This window comes from Microtus pennsylvanicus, chromosome 16 (genome assembly GCF_037038515.1).
Source record: "Microtus pennsylvanicus isolate mMicPen1 chromosome 16, mMicPen1.hap1, whole genome shotgun sequence".
Lineage (NCBI taxonomy): Eukaryota > Metazoa > Chordata > Mammalia > Rodentia > Cricetidae > Microtus > Microtus pennsylvanicus.
The window spans coordinates 40,924,554-40,947,862 of record NC_134594.1 but is presented as its reverse complement, the minus strand read 5'-3'; the positions used below and the strand labels follow the sequence as shown (position 1 = coordinate 40,947,862).

Here is a 23,309-nt window from a genome sequence, read left to right as displayed (position 1 = left end):
ATCTCTCCAAGACTTTTAACATAAATGGATGTTGAATTTTGTCAAATGCTTTTTCAGCATCTAATGAAATGATCATATGTTTTTTTTCTTTCAGTTTATTTATATGCTGGATTACATTGATAGATTTTCGTATGTTGAACCAGCTCTGCATCTCAGGAATGAAGCCTACTTGATCATAATGGATAATTTTTCGGATGTGTTCTTGGATTCGGTTTGCCAGTATTTTGTTGAGGACTTTTGCGTCGATATTTATGAGTGAGATCGGCCTGTAATTCTCTTTCCTGGTTGAGTTTTTGTGTGGTTTTGGTATCAGAGTAACTGTAGCTTCATAAAAGGAATTTGGTAATGACCCTTCTGTTTCTATATTGTGGAATACATTGAGGAGTATAGGTATTAGGTCTTCTTGGAAGTTCTGGTAGAATTCTGCATTGAAACCATCTGGCCCTGGGCTTTTTTTGGTAGGGAGGTTTTTGATAACAGCTTCTAGTTCTTCGCGACTGACAGGTCTGTTTAGATTGTTCACCTGGTCCTGGTTTAATTTTGGTAAATGGTATTTATCTAAAAAAGTGTCCATTTCTTTTACATTTTCCAGTTTAGTGGCATACAGGCTTTTGTAGTAAGATCTAATGACTCTCTGAATTTCCTCTGTGTTTGTGGTTATGTCCCCCTTTTCATTTCTGATCTTATTAATTTGCAAATTTTCTCTCTGCCGTTTGACTAGTTTGGATAGGGGTTTGTCAATCTTGTTGATTTTCTCCAGGAACCAGCTTCTTGATTCATTGATTCTTTGGATTGTTTTCTGTGTTTCTATTTTGTTGATTTCAGCCCTCAGTTTGATTATTTCCAGTCTTCTACTCCTCCTAGGTGAGTCTGCTTCTTTTTTTTCTAGAGCTTTCAGGTGGGCTGTTAAGTCTCCAATGTGAGCTTTCTCTGTTTTCTTTAAGTGGGCACTTAGTGCTATGAACTTTCCTCTTAGGACTGCTTTCATAGTGTCCCATAAGTTCGAGTATGTTGTTTCTTTATTTTCATTGAATTCAAGGAAGACTTTAATTTCTTTCTCTATTTCTTCCTTAATCCAGGTATGGTTCAGTAGTTGACTGTTCAGTTTCCATGAGTTTGTAGGCTTTCTGGGGGTAGCATTGTTGTTGAATTCTAACTTTAATCCATGGTGGTCTGATAAGACGCAGGTGGTTAGTAATATTTTTTTTTGTAGCTGTGTAAGTTAGCTTTGTTACCGAGTATGTGGTCAATTTTCGAGAAGGTTCCATGAGCTGCAGAGAAGAAGGTGTATTCTTTCCTCTTTGGGTGGAATAATCTATAGATGTCTGTTAAGTCCATTTGCTTCATTACCTCCATTAATTCTCTAATTTCTCTGTTAGGTTTCTGTCTGATTGACCTGTCCATTGGTGAGAGAGGAGTGTTGAAGTCTCCTACTATTAGTGTGTGCGGTTTGATGGCTGCCTTGAATTTTAGCAATGTTTCTTTTACGTACGTGGGTGCTTTTATATTAGGGGCATAGATATTCAGGATTGAGACTTCTTCCTGATGAATTGTTCCTGTTATGAGTATAAAATGTCCCTCTCCATCTCTTCTGATTGATTTAAGTTTGAAGTCAACTTTGTTAGAAATTAGTATGGCCACACCTGCTTGTGTCTTAGGTCCATTTGCTTGATAAGCCTTTTCCCAGCCCTTTACTCTGAGTAGGTGCCTGTCTTTGTGATTGAGGTGTGTTTCTTGTAGACAGCAGAATGTTGGATCCTGTTTTCGTATCCAATCTCTTAGCCTGTGCCTTTTTATAGGTGAGTTGAGCCCATTGACATTAAGTGATATTAATGACCAGTGGTTGTTAACTCCGGTCACTTTTTTAGTAGTAGGGTTTGTGTGTTTCCCTTCTTTGAGTTGCACTGGTGAAGGGTCTCTAGATGTCTGAGTTATTGAGGTCTTTGTTGGACTCCTTGGTTAATGATTTTCCTTCTATTATTTTCTGTAAGGCTGGATTTGTGGCTACGTATTGCTTAAATTTGTTTTTATCCTGGAAAATTTTGTTTTCTCCATTTATAGTGAACGAAAGCTTGGCTGGATATAGTAGTCTGGGCTTGCATCCATGGTCTCTTAGTTTTTGCAGTACATCTATCCAGGACCTTCTGGCTTTCATGGTTTCCATAGAGAAGTCAGGTGTAAGTCTGATAGGTTTACCTTTATAAGTAAGTTGGCCTTTTTCCTTTGCGGCTCTTAATATTCTTTCTTTATTCTGTATATTTTGTGTTTTGATTATTATATGGTGAGGGGATGTTTTTTTTTGATCCAGCCTATTTGGTGTTCTGTATGCTTCTTGAACCTTCATAGGTACATCCTTCTTCAGGTTGGGAAAGTTTTCTTCTATAATTTTATTAAGTATATTTTCTGTACCGTTGAGCTGCACTTCTTCTCCTTCTTCTACTCCGATTATTCTTAGGTTTGGTCTTTTTATTGTGTCCCATATTTCCTGAATGTTTTGTGATGAGAGTTTGTTGGACTTGCTGTTTTCTTTGATCAGTGCATTTATTTTCTCTATGTTATCCTCAGAATCTGAGATTCTTTCTTCTATCTCTTATATTCTGCTGGTTATGCTTGTTTCTGTAGTCTCTATTCATTTACCTAGATTTTCCATGTCCAGCCGGCCCTCTGTTTGTGTTTTCTTCTTTGCCTCCATTTCAGTTTTCAAGTCATGAACTGTTTCCATTATCTGCTTGATTGTTTTTCCTTGCTTTCCTAGGGTATCATTCACTGATTTACTCAATTCCTCGAACTTTCTGTTATACTTCTCATCCATTTCTATAAGGGCGGTTTTTATATGCTGTTTAAGGGTGTCAATCACTGTCATGAAGTCAGTTTTTTCTCCTTCTTCTTGATTAAGGTGTTCATGTCCTCCTGTTGTGAGGTCGCTGGCTTCTGGTGGTTTTGTGTTGTTTTTCAGATTGTTGGGTGAATTCTTGCATTGGCGTCTCCCCATCTCTTCTTCCCAATATTCTCCTATGGATCTTCTTTTACAGGCTCAGGTCTTCTTGCCGACTGATGTACCTTCCCAGTGATGTCACTCCCCAGTGATGATTCTCCTGGAGTCCAGTTCGGATCTCCTTGCTGCTTGGTTAGCTCACAAACAAAGGGCCCACCCTGCTTGCTGCAGGCAGGCTATGGAGACAAAGGAGCTACCTCCTTCCCCTTTGCACTCACCTTCAGGTTCAGTCCCAGTGCCCAAGCAGGCTGAGCAGGGAGGCACTCTGCCGCCCAAGAAGGGAGGGATGGAGGGAGACAGGGGGTGGGGGGATCTGGATGTAAGCTGGATGAGATAGGAAGAGAGAGGAGGTACTGGGCAGTATAGCCCCTGTAGGATGACCAGGAAGTGTAGGCGGGCTGTTCCTGGGTGCAGCAGCACTCACTCACCACAATGATGTTTCACTAGGTGCCTGGATCGAAACTCCATGCTGCTTGGTTCGCTCGCAAACAAAGGGCCCACCCTGCTTGCTGCAGGCAGGCTATGGGGACAAAGGAGCTACCGAGCTCCCCTTTACCCTCTGCTTTGGGTTAGGACCCAGTGCCCAAGCAGGCAGAGCAGGGAGGCGCTCTGCCACCAAGGAAGGGAGGGGGGAGAGAGACAGGGGGTGGGGGGATCTGGATGTAAGCTGGATGGGATAGGAAGAGAGAGGAGGTACCGGGCAGTATCTCAACTTGCTTTTTAAGCATAGTATTTTGTTACAGCAATAGAAACTCTAACTAAGACAGTCACTTCATACTCATTTTTTTTTCTTCCTTCTTTTTCCTTTCTTTCCTTAGAAAAAATTTCATTATACAGCTCAGGCATGTGATTCTTGTTCTTCTGCCTTTAAATTATAGATAAATCTGTCTCTTTGTCTCTATTTCCCTCTCCATCCCTCCCTTTCTTCTTCCCTCCCATCCCTTCCATTTTTCCTCCCTCCTATCTCCCTCTTGATATGTCTGAGTGCTTCTTGTCTAAAGCACATGAGTAGTAGTTCTTTGTGATAAGATAATTTTATAAATAAGTATTTATAGAACACTAGTACTTTCTTAAAACTTAATCATTAATGGTTTAATGGTTTTCATAAGTATTTTAATTCTTAAAATTGGATTTGATAATTTCAAGAACAATGTGTACAATATCTGTACTTATATAAAAGACTATGGTGATTTTTCTCATGCCAAAATTGCTACATTAATGAAAATCGACTCAAAAGAATAGATATTAGCAATCTCATTGACTGGAATAATATCTAATGAAATTAATATTATCGGTCAACTTTAAATATAATTTAAAGAAGAGATAATCAAAGGTATCAATTGTTGTCTTTTCCAGCAGCTGTGATCTTTGTATCTCAAGTTGTTGTAACTGATCTTCTACCATGTGGCCTCAAATCAAGTTCTATACAAGTGACAGTATATTATGACTTTTTCTTTAGCATAAATTATACACTTGGTACATTTTCTCTCTCCTTTGATTCTGGTAGGATATATATTGGGGAAAACAAAATTGCACATTTTCTGACCATCTCCTATTGTGACGGGCAGAAAATTATGTGTCAAATTTTGTGACACCAAAATAAGATCAATGTACTGGAGATGAACTTAAGGAAACTACTGGAGCTGATTTTCAATTAAATGTTATATGTCTATACGTAAATGAAAGTACAGATTATAAAAACAAAGCAGTAAGTTCTGAAATCTAGTGTAGTGGGTCTTCGAAGTTTAGTGTATTATTTGGGTTCCATTCTTTTACATTGACATGGATAAGTAAGATGTAACCTCTAGCATGAAATTTAGCCTATTATTTGGGTTCCATTATTTTATAGTAACATGGAGAAATAAGAAGTAGTCTGTAGTATGATCCTTTTGAAGAGGCTGAGGTTATATCAAGTAAGAGTTTCTACAGATGAGTGATGTTCAAACATCTTCTTTGTACTCAAGAATATATCCATCCATAGCTTCTCAGTACTAAGGCAAGGCAATCATGACTGAACTGTGGAGTGAACTTAAAGCTAGACTGGGAACTTTCTAAGACTCTATCTCAGAATTAAACAGAAAAGAAGGCTGGGTATATAGCTCAGTGGTAAGGTAGTTATCTAGCTTGCATGAGGTCTTAGCACATGTGGATATGCACACACACACACACTCACACACACACAGGGAGGAAGAGAGGAAGGCAGAGAGAAAAACACAACAGCTCATACTTAAAGAAACATAATTTATCTCACATAAACAAGCACACAGGCAAGTCCACATGTATACACACATAAGTAATTTGAAATTTTCCCCTTATTCACTTTCTAGGTTTAAGGCTCAACTGCCTCTAAACATGTGACTACTTAACTCTTAATCAATGAAAAAGGATCTTCTGAGACACAACAGCAGACACCAGCTTAAATATGACTGTTGTCTGTAGTTTGGTTGTTTTGGTATGAAGAGAAGGGAGGAAGAGAAAATTGAAGAGGAAGAAAGGAGAAATGGAAGATAGAACAAACTGTATCTCACTGGGGTTTGCAGCAATCATGGACATGGTTCCTTGATTTCTAAGACCTGCTCTGCCAAGGGCACCAAGAGATGGTTGCTTGGATTTGATACCCATTGCCCTGCAGAAACATGGATCAATAGTCTTATAATTTCTCAAGCATATATTTGGGCATTTTCTTCTTAGTATAAGAGAATAAACAAGTGAAAAAAGAAACACAACTATGAAAATACATTCTTAGCACAATTAAGGGTAAAATATTTGTTATGTGGAAGTATCAGAGAAGAAATTCAGTTTTAGTTATATATATGTTAACATATGCTTTAAATGGGAGTTAAGATTCAGTCTACTTAAAATTTTGAGAAAGAAAATATTTTTGTCTGGTCTGAGTGGTTCTATGTCATAGTTCAATAGAAAAATATTTGCATTCTGCAATGGTTGCAAATGAATGTAGCTATTTAGGGCAGTACTGTAGAGACTGTCTTGAATCTCAGAGAATTTCCTTTTTAGGAATGGTCTTCTATAGGGCATGTTTCAGAAGTTATTGTAGGAGAGTGTAGCTATTAAAGAAACATGAACCAGGTGTGGTGGTGCATGTCTTTAATTCTAGAATTCAATTTCTATGGGAAGATTGTAAGTCTGAGGTTAGCCTGGGTTACACAGACAGTTCAAGTTTATCCTGAGCCATGGAGAATGATCTTGCTTCTAACAAATGAAGAAACAAACACAACTGGTTGGACTGTCACTCACTGGTAGTTGGAAAAATATTGCTAAACCAAAAACCATGAGTTGTTAATCACATAAAAATATATTCTTTCACTTTGATCGCAGACAGAAGGTGATAACATCAACTAACATTTATAACAAAATCATAATTGTTGCAGTAATTAATAGAACTGTTGCCAGAGAATTTAAACACAGACACCTGGTTGTGTTTCCTTAGGGAGTCTTTATAATTGGCTGGGATTGTGCTAGCAAGGGAAGTTGGATCTGGGGACATGTACCTGTGTTGCTCTATTTCCCAGAACTGAAATGATCCCTTCCAGGTAAAGGAGATTGCATCACTGAGTAGCTAGACCATGTTGTCCTTATTGCCAGGAGTCACGCTGTGTTTAACACAGTAGAAATTAGCTGTGAGCTGATGACCTGAGACTGATGAAACAATTTTCTTCCTTCAGCCTGCTTGTACTATACACACACTTCTGCCTGACATTCTGGAAATTCCAGAAATTCCAGAAATTAATTACCCTTCTATTTTAAAAGTTACATAGCAGTATAGATTTTGGTTTTAAAAACATATTTTGAGCCGGGCAGTGGTGGCACACGCCTTTAATCTCAGCACTCGGGAGGCAGAGGCAGGCGGATCTCTGTGAGTTCGAGACCAGCCTGGTCTACAAGAGCTAGTTCCAGGACAGGCTCCAAAACCACAGAGAAACCCTGTCTCAAAAACAAAAAAGACATTTGTTTCTTATATTTCCTATTTTTTCTCTTTATTTATTTTGTTTTTCATTTTACATACCAACCCCAGTTCTCCCTCTTTCCCTCCAACTTTTTCCTTCTGGCCCCATCCTCTTCTCAGAGGAGGTAGGGCCTCCCTTGGGGAGTCAGCAAAGACTGGCTTACCAAGTTGAGGCAAGACCAAGCCCCCCCCCCCCGCTTGTATCAAGGCTGAGCAAGATATTTCACCATAGGGAATGGGCTCCAAAAGCCCAGTTCAGGCACCCTCCCTACCATTGCTAGTAGTCTTAGCTGCTGTCATCCTTGTGGATTCCTGGTAATTTCCCTAGTGTTAGAGGAGACTGCTTGTTTGTTTCCCGGCTATCCAGACTCTGAAATAATCACTCAGAAACTCTATTATTTGTAATACTATTTGGCCAATAGCTTAAACGCATGTCTGGCTTATTCTTATATCTTAAACTAGCCCAGACCCATTAATCTGTGCATCACCACGAGGTTGTGGCTTACCAGCAAAGTTTTGATGGGCCGCAGTGCAGGCATTTGTCCCCAGCGGTGGCTACATGGCATCTCACTGATGCTGCCTTCTCTCTCTAGATTTATCTCTTCCAGCCTGGTTATGGTCTGTTAAGCCATCGACTGAGAACAGCTTCTTTACTCATTAACCAATAAAAGCAACACATAAACAGAAGGATGTCCTACACCACCCTAGCACCAGGTTTCTCCCTAACCCCATAATGGCTCCCTCTATCAAGATACTTTTACTGTTCTTCCCCTCCGTCTCTCCTCAAGTTGGACATTTTGATTCCTTAAGTTCCCATTTCCTGTGCCCTCCCCTATATCCCTTCTCCCAGTTTACCCAGGAGATGTTAACTATTTCCCCTTTCTGGGACCCATATGTGTCCCTCTTAGACAAACAAGTATGTATAATGATAAAAACACTGGAGTTTGTCTTTTATTCTTAAAACATTATGTAAAATTATGTTAAAAATGTTTCTTCTTCTAATTTTCAAACTCACCGGGAGTGTGAAAAACAAACAATTAATTTGTCCAGCTCATCTTATTCCATAACTAATGCTCTAGAGAGATTTTTTTTAATTTTATTTTCATCACAGTGTGTAATTTCCTTACTACAATTAAAAAAGTGAGAAAAACATTTTTACATTTCAGGTAACCTGGTTTTAAAGCAATGCCTCTATGGTTCTTCTTTTATCTTTTACGCATATGTTCCCCAGGAGCTCTGCCGTTCTAAAATTTAATGAGAAACAAGCTATATCTTGATTTAGATACAAGGTGTGAATTATTGAAGCTCTAATATGTAACCTTCCAGACCCATAAATGTCATCCAGTAAGCCACAGACTTGAATCTTAGAACAATAATTGAAACCAGAGCAACATTAAGCTCTGTGTCTTAGAGATCCCCAAACCAAAGATGATAACTGGATATACTTGGAAACACGTGACAATGTAATTTTCAGGATAGGAATATTTTGCTCTAATTCTATTATAATCACATTATGGAATTTCTGTGGATTTAATGATAAGGTTATGGTGCAATGATTTATATTTTGGACCTTACAATATTGATTTTGAGTGACATGCTACAGTAATCTTTAACATTTTCTATAAGCAAAAGGAATGTATTGAATGAGTCTCTGAACGGTACTTAGGTTATGGTGCAATGATTTATATTTTGGACCTTACAATATTGATTTTGAGTGACATGCTATAGTAATCTTAAACATTTTCTATAAGCAAAAGGAATGTATTGAATGAGTCTCTGAACGGTACTTAGGTTATGGTGCAATGATTTATATTTTGGACCTTATAATATTGATTTTGAGTGACATGCTATAGTAAGCTTAAACATTTTCCATAAACAAAAGGAATGTATTGAGTGAGTCTCTGGTTGGTACTTCACTCTTGCAGATTTTTTTTTCTGATATATCTAGAAAAGCGACCATCAGGCAGCAGGTGGATCGCCCCTGAAGTGAACTGTTCTCTAACATCTAACAAAACTCAATGCACTTATCTTTCCATGAACTGCTTGTTTCTTTAGGCTTCCCTGCTTTCCACCTCTCTCCATCAGTCTCTCTCTTTTTTCTTTCACAAGAAAGAAACACAGTGGATGAGAGAGAAGAATGGAGTTGTTCAGGAAGACGAGGGACTATGGTTCTCCTATAAACTTAGTAGCAACATGAAGGACTCAAGGGAAGGGAAGACTGAAGTTCTAGTGGGAATTTGTTTTGGGAGTGAGGCCACACGGAACAGAAATGTAGCTGGCATTAGAAATCCTCCCAGATGTGGTCTTGGCATGTGCGTGGCGGTGTGACTGAGTGCCTAGGATGAATATAACCAAAGAGCAAAGGAGAGCTCACAGTCAGTTCGGTCCCATCTCCATCTGTAATTAGTCACATGACCCAGGGCAAGTTGAGTTTTGCAATATCCGTTTCCTCATTAGCAAACTTCAAATAACTTACACAATGAAGATTATGATAGATCAAGAGCTCCACGCATGCTGCCTGGTGTATGAGGAAGGTTCACCAAGTCATCTTCATCATTATAAAAAATAGTCCAAAATGCAAGGGGAATTAGCAATGGTGGAGGAGCTAGACACAGACGGGAAACATGGGCCATCTTTTTCTGTAGGTTTCCTTCTGTTTCATGACATTTCATACTGAGTTATTCTGTGTACCAGAGGATGCTTCCCTTTCTGAAATCTCTTTTGAATCTCGGCTGTCCGTTTTTCTTGAAGAAATTGTGATCAGTTCAAAATATGATTAGATGTATTTGTACTAAAGAATTAAAAAATAAAATGCAGAATCTATTTTGTGCTTTGGTAGATAAAATTAATTAGTAAAAGAAACACTATGGATCACGGAGGGAATGTCAGGCATGATGGCACACATGTATAGTCTTTGCTCTTTGAGTCTTACGTGTGAGGGTGGTGAGTGTGAGTTCAGACTGGACCTTATAGTGAGTCCAGGACAACTTGGTGTCGCACGAATACTAAAAACCCAGAGACAGATATTGGGATTCAGGATGAAAGATCAGAGAAGCAAAGCAGTCAAGCACTAGAGAGCTCTTAGCTCTATGAAATATTCAAACGGAAAGGAGAACAAGTTCCTGTGACATCCCGCCTTATATTCCTCTCTTGTGCTGGTACTAAAGGCATGCTCCACCTCGACCAGGCCTCTGTGGCTAACAAGTGTGGTAGCAGCTGGGATTAAAGGTGTGTGCTACTACTGCCTGGCCTGTACGGGTGACTAGTGTGGCTAGCTCTACATTCTGATCTTCAGGCAAGCTCTATTTATTCAAATACAAATAATATACCACTATAAGCTGGGTCACGTATCAAAACCCTTTTCCAATAATCAAAAATGAAGAGCCACATTAAGAAAGCAAGTAGAGAGCTTTCTTTTAATCCAACATTACCTTGGGCTCAGAGGTTTATTGCCTGAGTTTCTCAGCTTTATCATGTATGGATCATGGTAGGAAGCTTATTAAAACTCTGGCTTTTTATACACAAATTTGTGTTATGTGCACAAGTTTCAAATGGAGTCTATAGTTCTCATGAGAATAAATATTTAGTCTCTGAAATTTAAGAACTGCTGATTAGTACTTCAGAGTATGAAATAATGTCTTTACAGAATTATTTCCAGCATCTTGTTTTTTTATGTGTGGTCCTTAGACAGTATAAACAGCATCATCAGGCACTGTGTGAGTGATGACCAATCACAGGCTTGCACAGTGAGAATCTGTAATCTTCCAGTGACTCATCTGCATGCTACAGTATGAGAAGTCCCCATTGTCAAGGAGTCTGGCTCTGCAGACTCAAGTTGTATTCTGGCTCTGCCAGAGTCTAGCTTTAAACTTGGATCTGTAATACTCCATGCTATGCACCATTCCTCTGATCAGAGGGTTAATGCCAGAACTCCAAACCCAAGTTTGAAATAGTCATCATCTGTTTTTAGCCTTATAATTACACTTGTTTTGTAGAAGGCGGCATGTCCAAGGTGACCAAAGAGCACTTACCCACCTTTGTCTGTGATTCTGACAAAAATGAAAGCCCATCATGACACATGGGGATTGGGCCTTTATTGCACAGGAAATAGGATCATTATGCTTCACAACATCACTGTTGGTAGACATGGTGTCTGGAGGACACGGGGTCAGTCACCTTTACCTAAATCGTAGCTTCACTTGGGATCATACCAGTTCTGAGTCCTGGCCTATCTACTCTTAAACATTCTAGATTGGTCAAAATTTAAATAAATCATCATTTCCTCATGAACTATAGCAAGCAGATGATTGCTCGTTCATGTTTGCCTGTTTCAGGTCTAGGAAGAAGAGTACACAAATTGGATCACCTGTTCATTTTCTGTCTACAGAATGCGCCACGACTTTTGTGATGAGCGCTGTTTTTGCTTGTGTTCCATAAAAAGAAACAAAGGAACAAACAAATAAGCAAAACCTTAATGCATGTCTAGAGTACAGAAAAGTCAGATTGGAGAATGTGCTACAGTTCCTTGATGTAAATTCTTTGGTTGGAGGGAATGGGTGAATGAGCTGTTCTGAGTGTGGAGATGGGTCGTCCCACATAATATTTTTACCATCACATATTTAAATATTTCTATCTTGCTATTATGAAAAAATAAGTTAAGATTATCTTCTTATTTGTTTTCCAGTGACTTACAATGCCTCTTTAGATGCTTTCATTTCCAGTACAACCAGCAGTACAAACACTGTGGTGCTGGCGTGGAGAGAGAAGGCAAAAAGGCTCCTTAAAATGACACGTTTCAACATTGCCCAGGGCGTTCATGCTTTTGATTACCACTCTCGGCTCAATCTAATTGGTATGTAAAATAAATCACGATAACTATGAGGGCCTCATAAATTGTCTAGGATGCATATTTGTATGCAGGGAAGTACTGCATCTTGTTGCTTTATTGCCAGGGAGACCAACTTGAGCAGCTCACATTTTATTGCCTGAGAATGTTTGATAATGATGCATATGATGTGCAGTGCGTTTGAATTACACTGGGGTGAAATATGAGAAAGCACCCCGATGCTTTAATGAGTCTTTTATTAGAATTGGTAGGGGTGGAGATGACATAGGGAAAGAAGACAGTTTTTACAGCATCTGTTATTCTGCCGTCTTCCTAACTCTGTCAAACATTGCTCTCAAACAAATCCATCACCTTTGTTACTCACACACATGTGAGCATACACACATGCACACCTACAGCAATACACACTTGCACACATCAGTATAACTGCAAATCTTAGATACTTTTCAGGTAATTTTTTGAGAATTCGTATGCTATCATAACTTAATAAACATAGTTTATTAAGAAAGTATTTTTGATACAAAAGGTATCAGAAATATAAGCTTTTCCAGGTATTAAACTTTTAAATTAAATACCTAGATATTATGAAAGTTGATAATTTGATCTATGGATATGTAAGTCCAAACGTTATAAAACCAACATGCAGATCTGTTATAGAAAAATCAATAGAGCAGTCATAAAGAGCCTCTATAGCCTATGGTATGGGTCATACAATTCCACATTCAGTAATTAGCATTCACAGGAAAACTACTGTTGTTCATTAAACAAACAGACACTTAAAATAATGAATAATACACAGCTGAGATTAACACAGACCTGGTGAGATGGAATGATTTCCAAGAATACTCTAAAGTGTATCAGAGAAACCTGGGGGGATTGGTGAATTAATTTGGCAGGGACTCAAATATCACCCCTTTAACTCACTAGCTGACTAGTTATTTAACTCTTCTATACTTACCTGTTTGGTATTTGCGGGAAAACATAATAAGGGCAGGTATATAATCTGTTTAAGACCAAGACAAAACTAGAGAGTTAAATTACATCTTACATCCTCACATAGTACCTATCTTGGTCTTGAGAAGGTTCCTGGTTATAAAGGAGCCATAATAAAAATACTTGATTTCACAGTAAGCCAGGATGGACATGTTGGTGATTTTTGGTGGCTTGTGCATACTTTATTATTTAAACAGTGGTAAAATAATATGCTCTTAATATTTCTATTTATTGACTTGTGACTTGTGAATAATTAGTTTTTTTTACCCACCCCCCTCAATACCTATCATCCTGTCTAAATTTCTTTTGGCCCCAAAACAGGGAATTTTGGGGCTAGGAGGAGAAAATGTATTCCCTACCAGGCAGGCCTTGGGTAGGTTTCTAAAGGAGACAATTTTTTCCCCTTCTAGTATGAAAACTCCTGACTCAAATCAATGGTTCTCAAACTGTGGGTCATGATATCCTGCATATCAGCTATGTACATTATGATTCAAATAGCAGCAAAATTCAAGTTATGAAGTAGCAATGAAAGAGTTTCATGGTCATGAGTCACTACAACACGAGGAATTTTGCTAAAGGCTTGCAGCAATAGGACAGCTGAGAACCACTGCTTAAGGTCAGCCCACACCCATCACTCGACTGAATCCACAAGTTAGTTGGGCAATGACAAAGTTTTCCTTTCTTCAAGACAAGGTGCATTAATGTTCATGTGTGAAAAACTAATTTCACAAGGATAATTTAAGAAAACATTTTATTTTCTTTTGAATTCTGATCAGCGACGGCTGGCGTCAACAATAATGTTTGCCTCTGGAATCCCTATGTCGTCTCTAAACCAGTCGGTGTTCTATGGGGTCATTCGGCCAGTGTCATAGCTGTCCAGTTCTTTGCTGAAAGAAAACAACTTTTCAGCTTCTCCAGAGATAAAGTAAGTCACTTGACACCTCTAATTTTCTGCCCTCCCAATTCCTAATCTTCACTAGGCCCTGAATTTCTCTGAGAGGCGTCAGTTGTTCATGCATACTGGCTAACTATGCAGTCTTGGGGAGAGCTTCATTTGGAACAAGTATTGATTGGTGGTTACTTCATAAGAGTTCTGGGCAAGTGGACAAAAAAAAATCATTTCATTAAATTTGTGTTCAAATGATGTATTCACAGGTTTAATTCTTTTAATTTGATACTCCATATGTCACATCTTAAGCGCATCCAAAGTTCTTATTAATTCCACATGGAAAATAATGGATGTGGGGACAAGAAAATGCTGTTTGGGTAAAAGAGTGAAAAGGCACAGTTGGCTATTATCACATTAATATGAAAGATTCATTAAATTATAAATTTAAGTTAATGGAAAATATCAAGTCTACAATAAATTTTAATTACATGTCTGGTTGATGACCCTGATTGCACGGTTTTGTCTTATTTGGAGATTTTAGGGATCTGATTGAGAGCCTCACACATGAGAAACACACACTCCACCACTGAGTTGTGTTCTCAGCCCTTGATGGGGCATTTTCAATATTGTGGAATATGAACCAGAAATCATGCAGTCTAAACTGAATTCTGAGTACACTATAGTATCTAATTAAGTAAATTTCTTAATCTCCAAACACTTTGCCTTTTATGTGTTATATAATTTCCATTTTTATATAATTCCATACATTAAAGATTCAGCCAAAACTCTGATAGATTTTTGGCAAAATGGATAGCTCAGTGGTGAAGAGCACTTGCGGCTCTTGCAGAGGACAAAGGTTATTCCTTGCATCCTCGTGGTTGGGTTCACAAGCACCCATAATTCTAATTTCAGAAGACTAATGCCCTCTTCTGACCTCAGCAGATACCAGGCATGCAGGTGGTACATTTGCATATGTACAGCCACACACACACACACACACACACACACACACAATTATAGATTTCAAGATACTTGGCTATAAAGAAAAAAGTGGATAATAAGTGGAAATAGTCTCTGATATTCAGAGAACTTTTTTCCTGTATTTGAGTAATCTATCTGTGCAATAGGCAAAACTATGAAACTTAGAAAATCATCTTCAACTCCTTAGCCATGTCCCAGTCTTCCTAGTTATTGTAACTTACTTTTCTTTTTAGCTATGGTATAAATCCCCCTTTCCCTTAAACCTTACCAATAGGCTGCCAATTCTTGTTTATTCTATCATCAAAATCTGTTCATCATCTTGCTCCTTTATCTCAGCTGCCACTTTTCTAACTTTAAAAATGAATCTTGGCTTTGCTGGGAGTATTGGTGCATCCTTTAAAACCCAGCACTTGGGTGGCAGAAGCAGGTGGACCTCTGCTCATTCAAGGTCACTCTTGTCTACAGAGTAAATTTTAGGCAATCCAGGGACACATAGTGAGACTCTGTGTAAAAACAAAAGAAAACAACAACAAAAGAAAGAAACTCTCATCTCTTTAACTCTAAAATACTACAAACATTGCTGTGTCTTCTTACTGCAGAAGTTTCCTTCCATTCTGCTCATAAAGTAGTTTGCAAGAAACAGATGAATGAACGAGAAGCCGTCAGCCTCTCAGTTCTCCACTCCATTTAGCTGCCATCACTGAAATTCTTAACCTTTCACACAAAGCCCTTCTCCAATTGGTCAGTCTACTTCACTTCTTTCTCTTCACGTTTAATAATTCACACACAAGCTGTATAAACCCTTAGCCCTTACCACAATACAGTTAACTGGCACTGCAACTCCACATCCTCCTCGAGTTTCCTGTCCTCTGTTATAACCGACAGAGAGGTGTTTGTCAGCCTTCAGATCTTTGGAGTGGCTCATGTAGACGTGGGTGTTTCCTTCTGTGTGCTCCAAATGTTCTTCATTAGAATATTATCATCATTAATTTGCTTGCTTAAGATATTGGTTTTTTTTTTTTTTACCTGTTCTCAGTATCTTTCACAACCCCTCACATACTTTAGGTTTTATTCTTTGAGTCCATGTTTCTAGCTCCAAGTGAAGAACTATTTCTTTGGACAGAAAGTAGTAAAGAAGCTCAGAATGAGATCTCTTAGGATGCCCTCCTGCATTCAGTTGTCTTATTCTTTTGAGGTCTTTGAAACCTTTGCTCTGACTTCAATTATTGAACACTGTATTTCTATATTTTTTTATTTATTTACTTATTTATTATGTATACAATATTCTGTCTGTGTGTATGCCTGCAGGCCAGAAGAGGGCACCAGACCTCATTACAGATGGTTGTGAGCCACCATGTGGTTGCGGGGAATTGAACTCAGGACCTTTGGAAGAGCAGGCAATGCTCTTAACCTTTGAGCCATCTCTCCAGCCCCTGTGTTTCTATATTTTATCTTTAAATTTTGACTGGAAGGTATCAGTTACTTGTTAAATTCATTCTTAACACTCCCAGGATCTAGCACATATTAATATTGTAAACACACAGTAGAAGATAAAATATAAACAGTGTAACTCTTAATTCATCATTAATATTTTTAAAGCGAGGGACTGTATCTTCCTTGGATTGTGCCATACATGTGCAAGGTCCTCAATAAATTATAGTTAAGTGAATAAATCTGAATCGGACAAAAAGAAACAAATATCAGAATTTCATCATTATGGAGCTCCGTGAAAGCTTTCATAACCTTAAAGACAAGTGCAAACACATGTATTTTGAATCAGGATTGATCGCATACAGCTGTGATCAATATTAAGACGACCTGGCCTATTTCCAAAGCAGTTTTGTCCATCAATTTCCGCTTTGGTCTCTAAACTGTTGTGTCATTATAAAAACTTGTCATGCGGTCACCCAGGTTGGTTGGAATACATTTCACATTCATGAATCCACGACAATCCTTATGTCTACAGCAAACAGCAGGGCTTTCTGCTACTGGAATATGTCTCTGTTTTGTTACTGCAAAATTCTTTTGCATATTTTACAGGACTGTAGTGAAATTAGAACTCCAGGGAAGATGAAACATCATTTTGTTTCCTCAAGGGCCTTTGATTGGATAGTACTATCATCAATCAGTTGCTAAATTAGAGGATCAAAGAGAGTCAGATCTAAACAACTTCCTCACAATATGAGCTGCAACGTTAGTTCTTCCAGAGAGGTTGTTCTATTGTCAGCTTTCAAGAGGGCAGAAAACAACTTTATTCCTTTAAAATCCCTTCCATCCATTATCTCATTTATCCTCTTCCACTCATACAAAATCCCTTCTTCATCCCTAGTTCTCTTTCTAATTTATGTCATGTGTGTGTGTGTGTGTGTCTATCTGTCTGTCTGTCTGTGTAGGTTATTTGCTTGATGGGGCAGTGAACCAGTACCTACACCAATATGACACCCTCTCCCCTGCAACTTTTAACTGCTCCTCTGGGAGGACAAACAACTGTGACTTGATTCAGGATAAAACCTGTAGCTGATGTATTCCACAGAAACATTCTTGTAAGACTATATCCAGTTAAACAAAACACGCTTTAAGTGTTTATTGATTATGGTTTTGCTTATTACTGTAAGACTTGACTATACACGGAGCTGTTCTATGAGGTTGTACTGAGAAAAGCCAGCACCTTCAGTGCCTGTCTTCTTATTTTTACACCTAAGCCATGTAGCTTGGAACTGGCTTCCAAGTGCCAGGCTTCTGCACTGCAGTCTTTAAAGCCCTTTAGCCAGCCGCATCCTCACGCCTCCTCTCTCTCTTTTCTATTTTTTTCTGTACTGTTTTGAACACTAGAAAACCTCCCCACACATAATAATTTGAGTCAGCTTTCTCTCCCTCCTTCACTTTTCTGTCATTATTTGGAAATTATGAACCTTTTAAAGCCATGTACCTTGAATTAAATCTTATCTGGTGCTGACTCAGCTTTCAAAAGTGCACTGAAAACAATCTCTGTCTGTCCACATATTTATTCCTGCACCTCCCTATTCATGCAGCTACTTATTATAAATGTAATGTTTGCAGTAAACAGTGAAACCTTTGGTTATTGTAGTTTTATTAGTGTCTATATAAATAATAGGGATTTTGCCAAGCTCTGACAAGATTCTTCTACAAAGCCTGACTACAGAGTGCTGGCCTACATCTTAATCCAGTCCTCACAGCACACTTTCAGTTGTGATTTGGGATGATTTAGATAATGGGTTGAGCAATTTTACTACATTCTCCCCACACAACTGAAATAATTTCTGAGTTGGCAGCTGTGTTTTCATAGGAAGGTGAGGGAATGGGTGGATAAAGTCAACACATGCAAGATCATGGACCTGAGTTGGATTAAAGTAGGATCCATGTACCTGCAGTCTCAATGTATTGGCTTCTACTTCTCACACACATAAACACGATGGTCGTTATAACCGCACATTATTAAAAAGTTGACAGTGGTATGAAATGAGGTGAGGAAGTTTATCTTTATCATTATGTGAAAACAATTTCCTTTAATAAAAAAATCAATAGTTGGGATCTATAATCTCAATTATATAAAGATGGAGGTGAAATGAAGAGCCCCAAACAGGCCCTGACTAATCATAACAAGAACCTGACTAATGGGAATTTGTATGGGCACTATAAGTTGCTAGGCATCAAAATGTAAGTAGGAACAGCACATGTGGATAAAAATTTAAATTACTGAACCAATTGTTAAATATGAATTTTAGGAATTTATCTATTATCATTAGTAACAAAAAGAAAACATAATTGACGAACAAGAAGATTACTATTAAATATATTCATATTTGACTGAATGTGTTGGTGCAGATGTCTATTCCTAGCACCTGGGAGAGAGAAGCAGGAGGAATAAAAGTTTTCAGATCATCTGCAGGTACATATCAAGCTGCAGGCAAGCATAGACTACATAAGATCCCGTCTCAAACAAAACAAAAAACTAAATATAAATATATACACACTGGGTATGCTGCATGTATATAACTTACTAGGAGGCCGCTAGTTAGTTCCCGGCTGCTTAGCTCTGAAATAACCACACAGAAACCATATTATTTAAAACACTGCTTGGCCCATAAGCTCTAGCTTCTTATTGGCTAATTCTTACATTTTAATTTACCCATTTCTATTAATCTATGTATCACCATGTGGCTGTGGCTTACCAGCTAAAATTCCGCCCAGCTCTGCAGGGGCTACATGCCTTCTCCCTGACTCTGCCTTCTTCCTTCCAGGATTCAGTTTAGTTTTTCTCACCTTGCTCTGTTTCCTTATAGCTCTGCTATAGGCCCAAAGCAGTTCCTTTATTAACCAATGATATTCACAGCATGCAGAGGGGAATCCCACATCATGTGTAAGTGAGACTGTATGTGTGCATACATGTGCATGTGGAGGCTGAAGGCTAAGGTTAGATGGACTTCTGTAACTTTCCACCTCATTTTTTGAGACAGTCTCCACTGAACTAGGTGGTCACCAGCTGCCTAGCCTGGTTGTCTAGCTGATTTCTTGAATCCTCCTGACTCTACCTCTCAAGCGCTGGGAATATAGATGTAAACTGCACATGGGTGCTGCACATCTAAATACAAGTTGTTAATTATGAACTGTGTTCTAGTTTGTTTTCTATTGCTGTGATAAACACTATGGCTTGACGCAACTTGAGTAGGGAAGGGTTTACTCGGTTTTCATTTCTTATATAAGTGAAGGCATGTGGGGAAGGAACCCAAGCAGTAGTCTTGAGTTAGGAACTGAATCAGAGACTGGGGAGAGTGCTTCTTACTGGCTTTCTCCCTTCCTTCCTTCCTTCCTTCCTTCCTTCCTTCCTTCCTTCCTTCCTTCCTTCCTTCCTTCCTTCCTTCCTTCCATAAAACCCAAGACCCCTTGCCTGAGTGTGGCACTATGCACAATAGGCTGAATGCCTCGCCATACATCAATAAAAAATTGTCCTATAGACTTGCCTAAAGGTCAGTCTGAAGGACATGTTTTTTTTTTCAACTGAGATTTCCTCTTCCTAGATGACTTCAATTTGTGTCAAGATCACAAAGATCTAACCAGCACACATGACAAGCCCTTTCCTAGCTGAGTTATCTCTTCCGTCCCTAGCATATTCATTTTGAACCGTGTCTTAGTTCTATTTTAGAAGTTAACTGAACACAAAAGAAGGGAGAAATTTATGACCCTCATATAATAACTGTGCCATTGAGCAACATCTTTGAAAATGACTTGATTGAGAGAACTGAATTAATAGGAGTTCTTTTGTGTCACCAACTGGATCTAGACTGAGGACAAAATTAGTGGATAGTCATGGTCTGGATTAAAGCCAAATCATGTGATATTAGTTCTTAAACTGGTAGAAAGATTTCTTGTTCACAGAGATTAGCACTGACTGGGTCATAAAACCTCAGAGAACTATTCACCTTGGAACAAACAATAGACCTAGAAAATTTATTTTTAATATAATAATCTCTGAGCCTGTCTTCAAAGATTTATGATTTAATTGTCTGAGAAAATGGCTTAAGAATAGGTAGTGCTTAGAAAATCTAAGTTGTCTTTATAGTCAAGAGAAAGAAGCAAAGATACTGTAGGAATATGTAAATTGATGTTCCCTTTTTATCACTTGTTGCCCAGGTCCTGAGACTCTGGGATATTCAACACCAGCTGTCCATTCAAAGGATAGCTTGTGCTTTCCCTAAAGGTCAAGACTACAGGTGCCTTTTCCACTTTGATGAAAGCCACGGACGACTTTTCATCTCCTTCAATAATCAGCTTGCCTTGTTGGCCATGAAAAAGGAAACCAGCAAGAGGGTGAAGAGCCATGCAAAAGGGGTCACCTGTGTCCTTTACCATTCCCCCCTGAAGCAGGTAAAGGCACTTTATTGTCTGCTATTGTCTTGACATATCCTCCAAGGTCAGTGGTTCCTTTCCTCAATTTGACCTAACATAAAACCAAAGGTGATGGCCACCTTCTGTTGCAGAGAAGTTTCCTTGATGAAGAGTATGCACTGCACTGATGAATGGGTATAAGGACAAATATTTAGAGTATAGTTAGGGATTATTTGCTTTAGTAAAGTGACAAAGATTCTTCCATCATAAACAAAACAAAGACAGCAGAAATAACCACATCAAAGTGGATGAGGGAAGACTGCAAGGCCATAGACAAAAAGCGAAAGGCCACTAAGGAATGCCGAGAGTGGAGAAATTGTTTTCCCCAGGGAAGAGCACATTATTTGGTTACCCACTATCCAATTCTCATTGCCAAAAGCATACATACCAGTCACATTAGATTGACAGAGCAGGACATATTTAGGAAAATATATATATATATATATATATATATATATATATATATATATATTTGATAAATATATTTACATAACAATAATTAATGATAAAAGGGCATTAATTGAAAATAGCCAGAGAGGACTTTCTGAAAGGGTTTGGAGGAAGGAAAGGGAAGGGAGAAATGGTATAATTAAATTATAATTTTAAAAAATATAATTAAAAATATAATGGTGAATCTAATAAACAGCACATAGGCAGGAAACGGTTGAACACCACATACTCTTCTGCAGTATGTGTGTTTGTAGGTGGATTCCAAGGGGAATGTCACTGTCTGCCTGTCACAAAAGCATCACAATATTTGGGTTAAAGCCAGCACAACCCAGAACATAATCATACCCATCTTCATTAACCTCTAGTTCAGGTTTTGAGCCAAAATGCAGGTGAACGTAGTTATAAAATTTCCTGTTAAGATCACCACCCTCTTGCATCCTCATGGAAAGTTCTGAAATATTCATGAAATGTAATTAGCAGAGATCCATTTTCCCCCAGCATATTTTACACCAGTGGCTCAAAGCGGCAGCCTGGAATATATTCATAAGGAAATGATTCAGTTAAATGTGATTCCACTTGGTATGCAGCACGGGTGTTGTTTGTCTCCCACCACTTTAATGACACTGCAGCCTTTGCTTATGAGATCGCTACCTGAATCTCAATGAAGTTTAGCTCCTCAGGAGCTTGAGGCCACACAGATCCTGGCCCTTTCTGGAAGACAGAAACTTCTTCCAGCCAGACAAGCTGGCAGTGGGGTCAGTTGTAAATCTGGTTTCTAGGCACCACTGGCATTTAGTCTCCTGCCATGCTCACCTCAGGCCCCGTGGAAACATCAGAGTGCTCCCACTGATGGGTCAGGAAACGGATCTCCAGCCTGTGAACAATTAAACAATAACTCCAACCCGTTCTTGCTTCCAAAGGCTGGGGAGGCTTCTGCTCTGGCTCAGAGACATGGAAAGCTCTTTGTTAATAATGAGCATTGTGTCATGTCACCGCTTCAAACACTGTTTTCTGGTTATTCTGGGAGATAAAATCCTTGACAAAACAATTCCGTGCCAATTCCATCTGCACAGCAACATTCCCCCACAAATGTTTTACTGAACTTCATGAAGGCAACTGGTTAATTTGGCTCCCTGGTGGCTGCTGAGAGCTGGCTGCATTTGTTTCCTAGAGAACATTCTGCTAATTGAGATCTGCAAAGTGGAAATGCCATGTTTGTGTGTAAATCTTTAAGATCCTGTGTTGTCTAGCTATAAGATGAGGCACATTCCGTGAGGCGTTCAGCTGGCAGCATACAGGAAAGAACTGGAATCTTCCACTTTGGAGTTGAAAATAAAACCAAGGTTACACAGGCAGGCTATAGAGACAAAGGAATATGCCCGCCCGTGTGACAGAAGATTCAGGAAACATCCCTGTGGAGTCAAGCGCATCTCTATTTGTTGCTATGCCTTACATCATAAATAACTAAAAAATAACTTTGAAGCACACAGGTCTGGGTATTGAATCAACAGCCTTTCTTAGCTACTAAGCTGGCAAAAAAACCACTTTAACATTACATTTTAGGAATATATTCTAGAGAAGTACAGAGAAAATTGTATTCCTACAGTCATTAACAAGTTACTACTTCAGAGTAGTTGGACAAAACAAATAACATGCTTTGAAGATGTATCAGGTGTAAAAAAAAAAATGAAGCAAAGATTAGTAAGCTGTCATTCCTTTCTCCCAACCCCTAAAAACTCAGGGAGACTGTTGTCTAGGGTAAGCCTAGGTCTTACTCTCAGATGCATTGTTAGGGAGATACCCATCAAAGAGGGATGGAAAGGTGAGCAACGGGGCTTTGAAGAGGAGTTGGGGGGTGCCCTACAAGCTAGCATGGCAATCTCAAAGAAAAAGAGTGAGCGCCAGCCAGAAGACACAATGAGAGCATCAGTGAAGCTGGGTGTGTACTGTGAATTTACAGGGGCCGATCAGTTTGGGAGTTCTTATGGGAGCCCAGATGGGCTACACAGCTTGAAGCCAGAGGATGGACGCTGTTCACCGATGTTTCGGTTTGATCTCAGAAAATGAAGCACAGCATCGAGGCCAAAATAGTTCTCATATTGTGAGCTCAGTTCCTGGGAGCCTGTAATCTTCAGGGAGTCGGAGATGCCAAGAGTAGTTTCCTGTCAGTTCTTCCACAGCTCTGTGGGGAAAAAGCTTTCTAGAGGTACACGGTGGCTGATGACGTCATTGCTCTAGCGGTTATGGGAGTGTATGCTGTTGTATTTTAAATGTGCAATGTGAT

General features: G+C 38.9%; 1 protein-coding gene across 1 annotated transcript in view; it reads left to right on the top strand.

Moving 5' to 3' along the window:
- Wdr49 (WD repeat domain 49) overlaps nucleotides 1-23,309 on the top strand; it is a 109,995-nt gene that overhangs the window by 21,963 nt on the left and 64,723 nt on the right. Inside the window, exons 5-7 of the mRNA XM_075950689.1 lie at nucleotides 11,644-11,811; nucleotides 13,575-13,723; nucleotides 20,321-20,554. Coding sequence (XP_075806804.1) covers nucleotides 11,644-11,811; nucleotides 13,575-13,723; nucleotides 20,321-20,554 — 551 coding nt within the window. The remainder of the gene's footprint in view (nucleotides 1-11,643; nucleotides 11,812-13,574; nucleotides 13,724-20,320; nucleotides 20,555-23,309) is intronic.